The sequence below is a fragment of the Ixodes scapularis genome, unplaced genomic scaffold (assembly GCF_016920785.2).
Source record: "Ixodes scapularis isolate PalLabHiFi unplaced genomic scaffold, ASM1692078v2 PGA_scaffold0__279_contigs__length_252992795, whole genome shotgun sequence".
Lineage (NCBI taxonomy): Eukaryota > Metazoa > Arthropoda > Arachnida > Ixodida > Ixodidae > Ixodes > Ixodes scapularis.
In genome coordinates, this window is record NW_024609835.1 from 174379141 (window position 1) to 174394881 (window position 15741).

Genomic DNA, 15741 nt, shown 5'->3' on the forward strand with positions numbered 1-15741 from the left:
CAGATTTGGTTGCTTCAGTTACTCTGGTAAATTCTAGCCGTTCGGGGATGACTGCGGTTGTAGACAATCTCAACCAGTTTTTCATCATTCACCTTGTCTACACTTCCAACTTGCAAAAGTTCCCAATCAACATAGGATAAATTAAAATCTCCTGCTAAAATTATTCTTGTGTAGTCATTAACGCACTTATGCAAGACTGAATTTAGTCTAAATACTCGGCTTGGGTGTACTAGGAACGGTATGCTGCAACTGCGAGAAAATCAAATCCGCCATAATTGATTTTGCAAAGCAGAAATTCATACAAGCAGCGCTCCAATATTGTACAACGCATATCTATCTTAACTGCCATAGCAACGCCGCTTCCCCATGAAAACCTATAACTTCTTATTAATGAATAGTTCGGTGGAATGACAAAGTCACTGGTGACTTCGTTCGTCATCAGTCACACTTCGGTTATGACGACAATCTTTGGTGATTTACAGAGTAATACACTTCCATGGTCAGTGGCTTTATTACAGCCAAGCTGTATATGACTCACAGAGCGGATTTCTGAAAATTTTTTGTGTCGTCGTCCTCACGGGGTAAAAAAAGAAAGAACCCTTCAGTGATTGAAAAGAAAAGTGCATATCACACTTAGAACATACCAGCACAGCATTCGTTTCAATAAAGAACAAGCACACAACAAGCGTCCGGACCACATAATTGATAATAAGGCGCTCCTGATAACAACGCGAAGTACATATAGCGCTCACCGCATATGTTTCCCGATAAAGATTACTGTTGCGCAATTACAGCGTTTCTTGGAACGCCACAAAATGCTGCGCGTGCCTTATATTTTCGGAAGGTGCGTTGATTAGTGTTTTTCGATGGTGCCAAGAGAGTTTATAATTCAAACCCCACCTTTTAATATTTTAAGTAAAAAGTGAAACACTCAAAAGCGGTCAGTGACCCGATTATACCGAAAGTTATTACTTTATTCATCTAGCCCTTGTAGACACGGACTGGATATCAACATTTTTCCTGTGGAATGTGCACTTTTCGCAGGAGCAATATGGGACGCGTTTTGAGAGGCACCCTAATATAATATCTGATTTTAAGGTCATATGAAAATGAAAAGCTTTTCATAAATAAAAAAAATGTTTTTGTTAAAGTTTACATTAACATTTTTATATTTAGAAATGACTCTGGTACTGGAAGTCTTTTTTTTTGCTAAGGTAACTTTACATTACGACGAAGGTATTTTATTTATTTTCACTGGTATACGTTGAGGCATTAATTTGCTATATGATGTTTTTGCCACAGCTTTGAACATAACAAACGTTATCATGATGCGAATAAGCTGGATTATTGTGAGAGACGTTACGGTCTCACTTTGTAAAACAACGTTCAAAATAAAAACGTAATTTTGGGGCCATTTTTTTATGTGTTCAAAAAAGTTTCTATAATGTTTCCTGGTGCGATAGGCGTCTGAGCGTGGCGAAACACCCAAATGCGAGACCCGCCTGTGACAAGCACCCATATGTAAAAAATCTGCGTTCGGTCCTTTTGGAGTAAAAACTTCATAAGCGGATTTCAGATTTGTTCTAGTGAAATGGCGGACCACCATATATAAATTCTTCGAACCTTTTTAAACCATGACCCCCACCCTCCCACCCTTTATTGTTTTGCTCGATTTAAGGCCCAAGTAGGAGACGTCACCGCAAAATGTTGATTTTAAGTTTCCAGCGCACTAAAGTGTTAAGTTTTAAATACACGTGACATTCTTGTCGGATACTCGCTCTCTTAAATAAACCATTTCAAACAAGCCAAACCCGCTCGCTCGCTCGTATGAACTTGGGACTCCCGGGCGTTTCTCGAGAGCAGCGAACAATGGACCGAGGGGGAGGCATCGAGCACAATACGATCGACTCTCGTAGCCAAGTGGGCGTCTCTCCCTCCGACTCACGTCTCGAGATTAGATAAACGCCGCGGAGCGCGACCGAAGGGGAAGCAGCATTCGATCTCAGAACGTCCTCGTATACGTAGCACATCGAAACGCGCGGTTCCCGCACGACGTTCTATCGAGTGAAAATTCCATTCCGGAGTGCTTTCATCGACATCCGCCATGGGCTCACTGTTCCGAAGTGAACCTATGACGCTGTGTCAGCTGTTCATCCAGTCCGAGGCGGCGTTCAACTGCGTCGCCGAGCTGGGGGAACTCGGTCTCGTGCAGTTCAGAGACGTAAGTGCGCCTGACTCGTTCACTCGCTTATAGGCTTTCCATGTACACATAGCTCGATACCGCTAGCGCGAACGAGCGATCGCCCGCACTTACAGTTTTACTTTCTTTAGAATCGAAAGGCTGTCTTCGAACGCTACACTCTGAAGATCCCAGTGCGTCTACTTCCACGCAGAGCACTTGAAAGAGCCCATCGCTGAAATCTATCGAGGGAGCTGGCCCATTGACGAGGCTGAACATGTGCTTAGACACTCTGGCACTGAGCAAGATGAAACGTCACACTCACAGCGGCAGCAATTGGCTCTATCAAGTACTTTACGGAAAAGTAGACCCTACAGACTCTTTCAAGTGTACGCTCAAAGAAAACGTGCATTATTCGTTCAGACGCAGTCGATGCTACGAGCTGATGAACCAATAGGACAGCGTCAAAGGTGCACCATCATGGAATGGTGTTCTTCGTGTTTCTATATACGTTTTCTATCATCGCTAAACTAATCATAAATAGAAAAGGCCCAGTGACTTCCGCTTTTGAGGCTGCCAGATCAGTCCAGTTAGCTCGCAGCCTCGGCAGCGCCTGAAACGTAGTATGCGGAGAGCAAGTCGTCTGCTTCTTTTGCGGGGGTCGCGAGGACGTCAGAACGACGCCGAGTTCTGATTGGCTCTGATTGAAGGATAGTGGGTGGAGCTCAAAGCAAGCTGCCTTGGGGTCTACCCACTATTCTTCCATCAGAGCCAATCAGAACTCGACGTTGTTCTGACGTCACCGCAACCCCTGCAAAAGAAGCAGACGAACTTGCGCTCCGCATAAGAGTTCACTTTCCTGCACTTCGGACAGATGCAACGAATCACGTCAAACAGTACAAAAATCCCAGCGAATGAGGAAGTTCAAAATACGAACAGACGAAAGATACAATCGACACCCAGAGACCATGAGAATGGCGTTTCACTCGCTCATTGTGGCAGCCCACATTGCGATTTTGAGATCTAATCGTCTGATGAGCTGATCGTCGTCTGCTCGGATCTTATCCCTTTTATTTTTCGCCTTGATTGACTGTCTGAGTGTTGTCCGGAAAAGCGAACTCGCAGATTGTTTTTTGTCAGTGCGTGGTTACGGGCAGCGTTAGTATCTCATTATCGTTCTACATTAAATGAGATTTGACATATGCGGATAAAAACGCCGAAGAATGAGCCATGAGGCAAGAGAAGTGAAGATAATAACACACGCCCTGCTGTTCTTACGCTGACGGTGACCTAAATGTGGCTGAAAATACCTATTTGCGGCATCAACATTGCCGGTAAAATGTTATACCAGTCCATTCACTTTATAGAAAGGAAATGTGAAAAAGATTCGCAGTCGCGTTCGCGCTAACACGGTCACACAGTGCTCGGACTGTAATGTCCCGCTTATTCGACACTCGTTGAACCAATTTCCTGCCGAACGGAACGAGTGTCTGGTGAGAAATAACAGTTTGAACTTTTTTCGTCGGGGGATATTTCTACCGCAGTCGTTGCAAAAGTCGTTTGAGCGACCAATAGATTACTTCGACCATTCGGGGTAAGGCTGCACATCCGCTCAGAGTGATCCTGTTAATGCATCCTAAGTATTTAATCAGCATAAAATTTGAGATGTAGGAAAAGTTCGTTGTGTTTTCGCATTTTTTTCGCATCATGGGGGCGCAATTTCACGTGACAAAAGCTTTGTAGGTGAAACGTCGATTTATGGTTACATGACACGAGCATATTTGAATAATCTTATGTGTAAAATTTAATTTTGTTGTCCTACTATCTTGCAAACAATTTTTTCGTCTCCATATACTACAATATCTTAATCACTTGACTTTCTGGTTATGTTCTTTTAACTTCTCTTTTTTTTTACTGGTTAACGAAATTAACGAGAAAAGACTAACAAAATTTCAACCTTGTGCTTGCTTCGCTTTTGAGGCACGTAATCAAACGACCTTGCTAGATAACTTTCGAGCAAAAACAACATTTTTGAGACTTCACCCTTCCAATCTAGTTTCTGGGTAGTATCATTCTGCTTTAATAGTCATGTCGAGCTTCGAGCAAAAATATATGAATAATTATTTCAGAATTACTACATATTCAAGCAAATATAACCTGAATGACATCTGGAGCGTTGTTGTGATACTTGTGGAGAGATGCGTAAAAGTGATTAACTTTAATAGGGTGAACAAAAATCGCACTGTTAAGGCAACTTCCTAATTGCGAGATAGTAACTCGGGCAGAAAAATTGACAGGAAGATTCATTGGTGGATTCTTAGCGAATGCGTTAGCATCACCGGTGGATGATGGGTCAGCCCTAATGCCGACTCCTTCACTTTTCACTTTTGGCTTTCTTTTTGGCCTTTCTCTTTTGCTTCCTCTATTTTTTGCTGCCCCTTTTTGGCCTCATTAGGGGGTCAGTGTTAGCGTTTCCCAAAGCAAGACGCCTGTGGTGTTTCCCAACGGTCATACTAACGGATTCTCTAAGAATTCACCAATGGCCTTTCCTGTAATTTTTTACCCCTTTTTGTACTCTGCCTGTCAAAGTATGCCGACGCCCTTGGCTGCGGTCATCCATATCACTCGTGGAAAGAACCGCATCCATATCACTTGTAGAAAGAACTGCATCCATCGTTTTAACTACAGACACACATCACAGCGAAGAACAACCGGCGATGGCAGAGCGGCAACTGAGCACGTCCGTATTCCACCACGCCGCGGTGCAACACCTCCTAGATAACAAAGCATTAAGGCTGAATGAGACGGAGTTATCAGAGACACAGATTGGACACGACGATTGCGTTAAGGTTCAGCTCAAACTTGACTCGAAGCTGAGCGCTGACGCAGCACTCGTTTCCAATCTGTGCCCAGCGTTGGCCTTCTCTGAAGACGCCATCCTATTCAGCACTATGGCTTTGTTACCTAGGAGGTGTTGTAGGGCGCCTCTTCCTCTCTGGCTGCGTGCCAGCTGTGCCGCTGTGCCGCTGTGCGCATGAATTTGACGAAAGGAGAGGGCTTGTTTTGAAGAAAACACGGCGGTGTCAGTCAGTCTGTCAGCGCCGGGGAGAGGGGGAGTGGTTGACGCGTGCTGACGTCAGCACTTCGGACCAATCAGAACATAGCGCGCGTTACCCTTTCCCCCTCTTCTCCTTCTCTCTCCGGCTCCGACAAGCGAAAGACACCGCCGGGTTTTCGTCAAAACAAGCATTCTAATGCTAAGGCATTAAAACGTTCCGCCGATGACTCCTTGTTTCTGCAGTGAAGAAAGTGTTAAGTACTGTTTGTTCTCTTGCCAGTTTTAAAAAAAGTGACGTATAATTTAATCGCGCCTGATGGAAATTTGCCTTCATTTAAAGATGACATTAAATCTGCTCTCCGCATGGCAAAGTTTTGCATTAACTTATAAAATTACACAAAAGAAATTGTAAGCTCTCGAAACGCTTAAAGCTTTACTTTGCAAGTAGACTTTTAAAAGTTTCATTTACTTTTAGGATTTCTTTTGATTAGAGGAAGACCATTTTTCTTTTCCCAGGAAAAATGCTGATACAGCTCAATCATGGTCATAACATAATGATAAAAGAAACGAGAATAAACTGTGAAAAATATTTTATATTGAATCCAGTTAAAATACAAAAGATTGAGTTGAAACCACATCTATTCTGAAGGCATTATAAACATTCCTTTGAGCAATTTATGAATGTGATCGGAATATTTTTCTCAGGTTATAAGCCAGAGCAGTAGCTTTTCCACGATAAGCATAGTTTCACATGCAAGAGTTTGTTAGCATATACATTACAGTATAGTGAAAAACCTTTCCTTTTCAAGCATTATATAAAAAAAAAGCTGCAAGCAAAAGTTACGAAATTCGGTGGACGAGGCATCACCCACCCAGTTCAGCGTATTTTGTTGACGTTGTAGATCTGTCATTTAGGGTTTATTGCAATAGTGTCACCACTACACCTGGCGTGCTTGGTGGTAGTGCCTCACTCCCACTTGCTGGTTCAAGCGATCACGTGACGAAAGCGGCGATGAGTGGTTTTTCCGTCGGAAGCCGGTGTACAGTTTCGGAATATAAATAATTGAACAAGATTTGGCAACCAAAAACCGTGTTCTACATATGACAATTTTGTCAGGTAAGACCAAAGTACTGCTTTATTTTTGTAAGGGATTTAATTTTAATTGTTTGGCTTTCGTCCAAGCATAGTTTGCCGCAGTCTGAATTTATGGCCCGGTAAATGTATACTGGTCGAATAAGAGGAAAAAAGACATCAATGGGTTTGGAGTGCATTGATCTTTCGTAAAGAAGTTACAGCGAACTTAGTTCAAAGCAATTTTTTCTAAGCTGGTGAGTTTGTAATTATAAAGATTTGAGAGAAGCCTACAAACTCGGTCTCTTCCACACTGCCTCTTGTACGAGGCACGAAGTGCACTAGACGCAGCAGGTGGTCGACGCAGAGGAGTTGAGTGAAGCAACTGCATTCTCCAAAAATTAAAAAAAAGTGAAAGAAAGCTTAGTAAGGAAAGGACTTTTTCCCCGATTTAGTCTCAACGTTAGCGAAAAGAAAGCCATGCAAAGTTAAATCCGCATACGAGCACTTAATATCTAACCGCCCCCCCCCCCCCCCCATTGTGCATCAAAAATACCTGGAGTGATGCAAGCAAAGCTTAGGTAAGCACAGCCAATATGAGGCGCGGTAAAATAAAATCTGCTGCACACGCGGCAGAAAAGCATCCACGTCCCATTCACATCTGTCATTCTTGGACGTAAATTTCTGTGCGGTTTACGTGTGCGTTCGGCGGAATATTCCAGCTTGCCTTAGAGATTCAGTTCTGTCTGAGACTGTCTGTTTAGCTAAAAGGTTTACTTGTATGCGTTCAGACTGTTCTAAACTTTGGTAAAAAATTCAAATTTTGATCAAGTTGTATATTCTAAACTTTTTAAAAACGTTCCTGTGCATTTTTAAAATGTCATGACTAATGAAACCCAAAGAATACTAGCTCAGATTGAACACTGAAAAAATACCCGGAAAACGTTAAAGATAACAACCATTTGCGACAAACAACACTTCCATTATTACGTTTTTTGTGAAATAAAATTGAAAAACCATGTAATCTCCCATTTTCTTCTCCCAAATTCCAGAAAAAATATCAGAGAGCATTTACAAGCTAGTGATATGGTTTCTCTAAAACAAATGTAGACATTAGAGTGAGACGTTAACTATTATAGCGTCCCTATTAATTACGTTTAGGATTGCTTTAAACGGACCTAATGTTGTACAACATATTTGATATTTTTGTTAATTTTGCGCTCTCATTTTACCGATGTCCCGCTCCAGCCCCACACTCTAAGGGGAGGCGGAAGCCTCGTCAAGCTGTGATAGTTCCCTACGCCTGCCTTGTTTCTTTCTCGCGATGAAAGCAAAACGCAAAAGAGTATACAGTCAACGACAGCTCAAGCCCAAGGCGCGTCTTGAGAATCACGTTATTTCTCCGTAGCCAACGAGACGGCGGCGTCGGCCGATAACAACGTGTAAGAACAAATCACGAAGCATCAACATAATTAACCACGCCCTGCGTTTCTCCCGCTGTCAGTACCAAGGATGCATCGATTCGATTTTTCGATTGAACGTATCGAATCGAGATATCACGAATGTGATCGGGAGGAAGAGAAAGAAGGAGAGGAACCGTGGGCGTATGGGGTCTGGTTCCCTATAGGTTAGATGTGCTACTGTCGCATCCATGTGAACGCAGCCGGGGGGAAGGGGGAGGGGGACGGACTCCAGCGTAAATAATCAAATGCAATTTTTGCGTATTTATTAAACTGCACGTGATAGTACAGGCTCTTTCAGGTGTCATGTCTTTATCTCTGCTTCTATGCGGTAAAAAATATCATTAAACACAAATACGTGCGCACAAAGATGCGGTTCTGAATACGAATGCATCTGGTATGACATAATTACTTGAATTTGTGTCAGATAGGACCAGTGCAAAAAGCATTAGGACTGAAGTTTATAACGAGATTTTACTGTACGCAACGATTTATATATAGTGTGGTTCACAGTCGTACATATAAAACGTCATCATTGCAAGTGCAGCGACCTCGGCCCTTGATTTTTTTTGTGTGTCGCGAAAAGGGCAGTATACACCAACTCATGTTTACAAACAAACCGGAGCGCCCCTAGCGGACGCCACCGGCGCCGCGCATGCGCGGTGGATGGTGGGCAAAAAGCCCGCCGTCGCCCATAAACAAACCATTGAATTGCGTTGTTGTCGGCGTCGGTGGGAGTCCCCGTGCTCTTTTTTACGTTAGAATTGTTGATTCTACGTCCTCCTAACAATGTCTGACTACTTGAGCGGCTTCAGAAAAACTATCGAGGCAAAACTTTGCGTGAATAATGTGACGTGGGGCGATTCATTTCACGTGGACGCCGCAGAATGGGCGCTAAAGCCTGACTCCCACGATGAGATTCTGCTCGCTATTTTCAGTCGCGACGTCGCTCGGACTGCAAAAGCGTGGACCGTAGCCGAGATGGTGGACATCGATACTGAAAACCGCAAGTAGAATCGGGCATTACAAGTCGGTGATGGCCACTGGTAACAATGATCAACAACTTCTTGTATCTGTTTACACCTTAGCCGACTTACCCCAACCAACCTTCAAAAGTGTTTTGAGGCCTGCACTTAGTTCTTATCGCAATTACCGGGTCAACGTTTGGTTTACGGGCCGCTGTCGTTTGAACGAGCTGACGACAAAAAGCAGCCAAGTTTGAAAGAGCAGACGACAGTTCGAACCCACGCGCAATGGAGTACGGGCAAGAAGCACCGCGTCCCGCGTCAACAAACCATTCGAATGTCACGTTGTCGGCGTCCTGTGTGAGTCTGCATACTCTTGTCGCGTTGGCGTTGTCGATTCTACGTCCTCATCGCAGTGTCTTACCACTTTAATCGCCTGAGCGAAATTATCAAGGCTCGTTACGTCGCTAAACTTTCCGTAAATAATTTAACGTGCGGAGATTCATTCGCATGAACGCCGCAGAATGGACGCCAAAACCATGATGAGATTCTTGTAGCTATTTTCGGTCGCGACGTCGCTCGTGCTGCAAAAGTGTATAAGGTAGCGGCGATGATCGACGTCGATACTGAAACTCGAAAGCGGGAACAGACCAAGCGTAACAAGTAGGTGATGGCCACCGGTACCAATAATTAACATCTTGTATCTACTGTTTACACCGAACCTACCTAAGCCTCTTGAGGCCTGCAATTACTTCTTATTGCAATCACCGGGTCAAAGTTTGGTCTACGGGCCGCTTTTGTTTGAACGAGCAGACGACAAAAAGCAGACAACTTTGAAAGAGCAGACGAAAGTTCGAACGATCAGGCGGCGTGTGAATTTGAAGACGCACTGAACCCGTGGGTGGTCCGGAACACTCGGGTGTTTTCTCTCGTTCATGTTGGAACAAAGCAAATACATCTGGCGACCACAAATTGTGGCCCGCACACGCAATCATAGTTCGAAAGCGTCTGGTTTGCCCTTTTCACGGCTACTATCCACGTTCTCGGACGAACGGAGGGTGCAAAAACACATGAAAACTGATCTTCAAACCTTTACAGACTCTATTGGTAAAGCCCCCATCGCAGCATTTTGACGAGATGGCAGGTTTTTTGTCTCGTTCCTTCCAAAGGAACACGGGAATGCATGCCTGGCACGGCGACTTCTGCCCACCGCCCCAGACCGGAAGTGCGTCCGGCGCGCCACCACCGCGGCGTGACGTAGGAGAGTTGAGTTGGTGTATAAGGCGAGCAATTTCAGAGAAAAAACGCAGACTGAGTTGTGACATTAAGCAATGCAAGCGTGACGTTTTGCATTGGTTAACGTCACAAGTCAGACTGCGTTTTTTGGTCTAAACATATGTTTCGACATCGTCATACGCTGAGCTGCCTCCGTAAGTTGCGCTGATTGGCTCTCCGAGTGTTGTGCGGGAAAGTAGATGCACGGAATTCTTTTAGAGTGTAGGCGTTCCCTTCTTAGTGTTCATATGCGCGAAGAACGCATTATAGAACACTTGCTCGCCGTATAAAGAATACAGAAAGTTCCCGAAAAAAGAGAACCGCGTTTCTCGGCCTGAATAAGTAAACCAATGCACTGCAGAAAACTCAAACTCCATGAGAATATGAAGTTACGTTTTGAAATAGAACGCGAAAGTTTGAGAGCATGAAGTTAACCGGATAAAAATATAATTGAAAACAAAACGAAATTTTTATTAGACGACGTTTAGCTAAGCCTAATATCATACAAACAAGAAACGATATTGTGAACGCCTGTTGAATTTTTACCGGTGAAACACACTTCTCAACAAGAAAGAGAATTCATTATTTTTGTTTTCTTGCTGACAATTGTTTTCCACTAACACGAATCTCACATGCGTCCACGATTTAAGTTTCTCCTTTGACAATATTAGGCCTAGGTGGACGACGATGATGATATTACAAGTAATGCAAAGGTGTAAGTGAGCTATACACGAACTCAACTCTGTGACGTCACGGCGCAGTGGTGGCGCGTCGGTCGCACTTCCGGTCTGGAGCTGTGGGCAGAAGTCCCCGTGCCAGACGTGTATTCCTGCGTTGTTTTGAAAGGAACCAGACAGAAACCTGCCTTCTCGTCAAAACGCCGCAACTGGGGCCATTCCAAAAGTGTCGAGAAAGGTTTGAAGGTCACTTTTCATGTGCTCGGTTCGTCCGAGAATCTGGATATGTGCCGTGAAAAGGGAAAGGCAGACGCCGTCGGACAACGATTGCTTGGGCGGGAAGCACTTTGTGTTGAATTCACATATACTTGTGGTCATCAGATTTATTTGTTTGTTCCAATATGAGCGCCAGAAAACCGTCAAGTTGTGCGGACCACTTGCAGACTACGTTTAGTGCGTCTTCAAGTTCAAACGGCCGTCTGTTCGCTCGAACTGTCGTCTGCTCTTTCAAACGTTTCTGCTAGTCGTCCGCTCTTTTAGACAACACCGGCCCGTAGACCAAACGTGGGCCCGGTACTTGACATAAGAAGTAAGTGCAGGCCTCATAAGCCTTAAAGTTTGAAGGTTGGTAAGCAGGCTCGATGTAAACAGTAGGTACAAGGAGGTGTTGATCATTGTTACCAGTGGCCATCGCCGGCTCGTTATGCCTGATTCACACGGTCCGACTCTGCTTTAAATTTTCAGTATCGACGTCGACCATCTCAGCTACGGTTCACGCCTTTGCAGACCGAGGGACGTCACGACTGAAAATTGCGAGCGAAATCAAATCATGCGAATCAGGGTTTAGCGTACATACTGCGGCGTCCACGCGGAATGAATCGCTGCATGTCACATTATTCACGCCAAGTTTTGCGGTGTAACGAGCCTCGTTAATCTCGCTGAGGCCGCTCAAGTAGCCAGACAGTGCCCCAGGAAGACGAGAATCAATAATTCTAACGCGAAAAAGGGCAGGGGGACTCACACCGACGCCGATAGCATCGCATTTCAATGGTTTGTTTATGGGCGACGGCGAGCTTCTTGCCCACACCCCTGTCGCGCATGCGCGGCGCCGGTGGCGTCCGCTAGGGGCGCTCCGGTTTGTTTGTAAACATGAGTTTGTGTATACGAGAACGACGAAAATAATCACTGGAGAAGGAAACAAAGGCGGTAACGGTCAAACACAAATCCCTAAACACGGCTAGGTTACTTGTGCGCGACCGAAAAAATCCACCTGGTCCTGGTATCCAACCAGGCACCTCTCTATTTCCAGTGGAGCGCTCTACCAACTGAGCTAATCAGGAGTTAGACGTCAGTAGAGCAAACGGGATTTATCAGCGTCGGCTTGTAGACGTCAGACGTTGGCTCATTGAAAAATTTCGTTTCTCAAAATTACCCTTTGATTCAGGTAACTTTATGTTTACAAAGTTTCACGTTCCATTCCAACGGCTAAACTGCCATTATCATCTTCTCACGGAGTTTGGTCTCTCTGCGATGCGTAGTATATTTACCTGGGCCAAAAAACACGATTCGCTTTTCTCGGTAACTACCTGTACTCTATTATAAAAGAAACATTTTAATGTTTTAGAAGGAACTCGTTTCCAGCGTAGTAGCGGAAACGAGTTTATTTTTTTTTTCTCATCATTTGGTTTCCTTTGATAATCTTTCCTGAAAATCAAGAACCGTTTCGTACCCCCCCCCCCCCCCCCCCCCCCGCTGAATTTCATTGTCGTGTTATATTTTTATAAAATAATTTCGCAATTGTTTTCTAGATGAACTGTGAGCGTAATGAATTTTAAACATTCAGTTCAGAAACACGATTCACATGCAGGATGCTCTGAAACCTTCTTGAAGCAAATTTGTTTTTGTTCCAGTATGTTTTTTATGAATGAGTTATAAGGCCATTTTTGTGTTAATTTGCTTGCTACAGGGTGCTTTTTGGTGCGCTATATAAGCGTAAAGGTTTCGTATAAGTAAATAAGTGAACTAAGTGCAATTAAGCTTTTAAAAATGTGTTTTTAGGCGGTACATTTATTTTACTAAAATATCAAAGGTGTCTCTAAAAGATGCAAGTAAAGTACGGTGTTTTTTATAGTAGGGAGTAAAACAGAAACAAACAGCCTGGTTGACGCTGCTGCTAAGAGATGGCGCAGCACATACTTGAATCTGATAGATCTGCATTCGGTTGGTCATACCGAAGAGGCTTTCAAGTTTTTGCTTGATGTTGTACCCTCTGCGGGTGGCAGCGTCAACCAGGCGGGGTGCTTTCATTTTCCTTCCCATGCATCGGAATAACAAGATTTATTGGCTTGACTTTTTCCAAGAAACCGACACCTACACAAGTTGTGTATGATTGTTACGCCACCTAAAGATGCATCCGCTAAAAGATTATATTACACTCCGCACCTAAGTTTGTCAATACGATATTTGTGCGTCTCAACTGCGTTCAGAAACACCGTGTAAGTTTATTATTTATCTTCGTGCATTTGGCACGCCCACTGATTTCTTTTTGTTGTATTTTCGAACGGTTCGGTTGTTAACTAACATTCGCGTTTCTAAAAACAACCTGTTTGTTTTCCTTGCTTCCTTTAGCTGAACCCGGACGTGAACGCCTTCCAGCGGAAGTTTGTCAACGAGATTCGACGATGCGACGAGATGGAACGAAAACTAAGTAAAGCAGAATCATGTCCTTGCCGCCAACTGAAACAGAGTATAATTCTCTCTGCCTTTGTAACGCGAAAGCATTGTTCCGCGCCCAAATAGAATCTGAATGTGATGCACCGTGACGTTCGCGTTGATATGGGCCTTCAAAGGTTCCCGGGAGGGGGGCGTTTAAAACCTTTCAGTCGATGTGGAAATTAAAAACAGGAGTCTTCTTAGTTGAGACAAGAATTTGTATTTTCTAATCTTGTACGTTGTGACTCATGAAACATGTGTGTGCGTTCGATCGCAGGTACTCTGTTCCACCACGTATGTGCATCGATTCTCAAAAAACCCGAAATAAGAACGAAGAGCCCACTAACGAATCTTTTTTTGAGAGCGCAGCTCTTAGGCGCCCGTTTCCGGCTTGAGCGGCGCCGCCGTCGGCGTCGTTGTCGCCGTTGCCGTCTGCGTCACCGTCGGCGTAACCACGCGTTGCATCCTGGGACATTTCCCATAATGACGTAACACGTGACGTCACGCCCGATGTCACGAGGGTGACGAGTGACGTCACATGGCGCATAAAGTTGGCGGGAAATTTTTTCGCTAAATTTAGGGGGGAAATTTTCCGCCAAACTTAGTGGGCGGTTTTTCCCGCTACATTTAGTGGGGCAATTTGCCGGGAAATTGTGGGACAATTTTCCGTTAAATTCCCCTCCGTAGCCTTCCCTCCTCCTCCTCAAGAAATACGCTCTAATTCGGCATCACATAAAATTGTAAACGTCTTCCATCCCCCCCTTCATTTAATTTCTTCCGCATTCTGGAGAGACTTTGTAATAAAGATTGACCAGCACGTCTGCTTGCTTGGAGGTCATTCATCTTTAATTATTGCTCACTATATTTTTAACATTGACTCGCGCTCTCTGGCTTCACACGTGCACTTGTCACCGCAGGGTTTGTGGAGCGGGAGATAAAGAATGACCAGCTCCCACTTCCTGAAGACGGCGATGAGGTGGGGAATCTGCCCCAAGCAAGGGACATGGTGGACCTCGAGGTCTGACAGAGTAACAGTTCTTATTTTTGGGGAAGCGGCCGGAACGGAATTGTGTCTCGTTTGTGGAGAGGCGACGAAGCTCGCTAATGCATTAATTTTTATCAGTGTAGCCAACAACACTACTTGATTACCCATTTCAGGTGCCTCGCTTACTCGCGGAATATCCGCAGATTTTGATGGGTATTTAAAATAATACCGGCCGATGCAGGAATAGCCTAGTTCAATTTTGTGTATAGTTGATAGTATTTAATACATAAGTTTGATGCAATTTCCAGAAGGCATTAGATGATAAAGGATATGTATACTCTAAAAAAGTATCAGCTTACACCCTTTTGTCTCATATAATGCACCCCAAAAAAATTCAGTTCGACGTACAGCCCACAATAGTCGAACAGACAGCCCTAAATTTTACGAGGGGCTCGATAGCGGTGCGATATACCTTATTAAATAGCTAAAGCACGTATCAAAGACCGCAGAAAGAAAACACTGAGGTTTTGCAGGAGTGCCGAGAAAACCCCGACTATTTTTTTTTGTAGTCAGTAAAATGTACATTAGCTACTTTAATAAGTTGTACCACACGGCTATGAAGCCTCTTGTAAAAGTTAGTACCGTCAGGTCGACGTCAGTGCGCCGTTCGTCGAACTGAAATTTTGGGGTGTCTTATATCGGACAGAGTGTGTAAGAATATACCCTTTTTTGCAGTGTAAGAACGCATTCGCTAGAGACAAGATTAGCAGATAAAGTGAGGAATCTGACTTTCATCTGGCTAAGCAATCATGGCTTGCTTCGACTTTTAAAAAAAGTTGAATTTCTGATTTTATTCTATTGCAGTGAAAAGTTGAGAGTGCTTCAAATTTTGTGAAAAGCTGTGCTGGGTATAGATTGTATTTTTCTGTTGGTCTCTTTTTGCCTCTTGGTGGATGACAACGAGGTATTCGGCAAGCTTTTTGTTTATACCTTAGCCTTACTTATTTGAAGCCTCCTGAAGCACGCACTGCCTATAACTTCGGCAGCAATTTGTTTATGGAATTTAAATGGTGTGTTTTACGAAGTGTGGGCGATTGGGAAGGCGTAGTTTCCAGATGAGCCCGTATAAAGCAATAGTGATGTTCAAGACTATCACGCAAAAATATATTGCGAATGGTGCGTATTCACCTACAACTGTGAATATGCGGCTTTCGGATAGGATGCATACGCCCTTGTAAATTATGCAGACACGGGACAGATGGGGATATAAAAATCAATCAAAGCAAGCATTTATATTACTCTCGGAGATGAGCACAGCCATAGCCTCCTCTATACGGAGAGGAGGCTATGGCACAGCA

At 44.1% G+C, this 15741-nt stretch overlaps 1 protein-coding gene across 1 annotated transcript in view; it reads left to right on the top strand.

Moving 5' to 3' along the window:
* Positions 1-1950: 1950 nt before the first annotated feature.
* LOC8041528 (V-type proton ATPase 116 kDa subunit a1) overlaps positions 1951-15741 on the top strand; it is a 115050-nt gene continuing 101259 nt past the window's right edge. Inside the window, exons 1-3 of the mRNA XM_029980659.3 lie at positions 1951-2221; positions 13315-13393; positions 14316-14416. Coding sequence (XP_029836519.2) covers positions 2105-2221; positions 13315-13393; positions 14316-14416 — 297 coding nt within the window. The 5' untranslated portion in view covers positions 1951-2104. The remainder of the gene's footprint in view (positions 2222-13314; positions 13394-14315; positions 14417-15741) is intronic.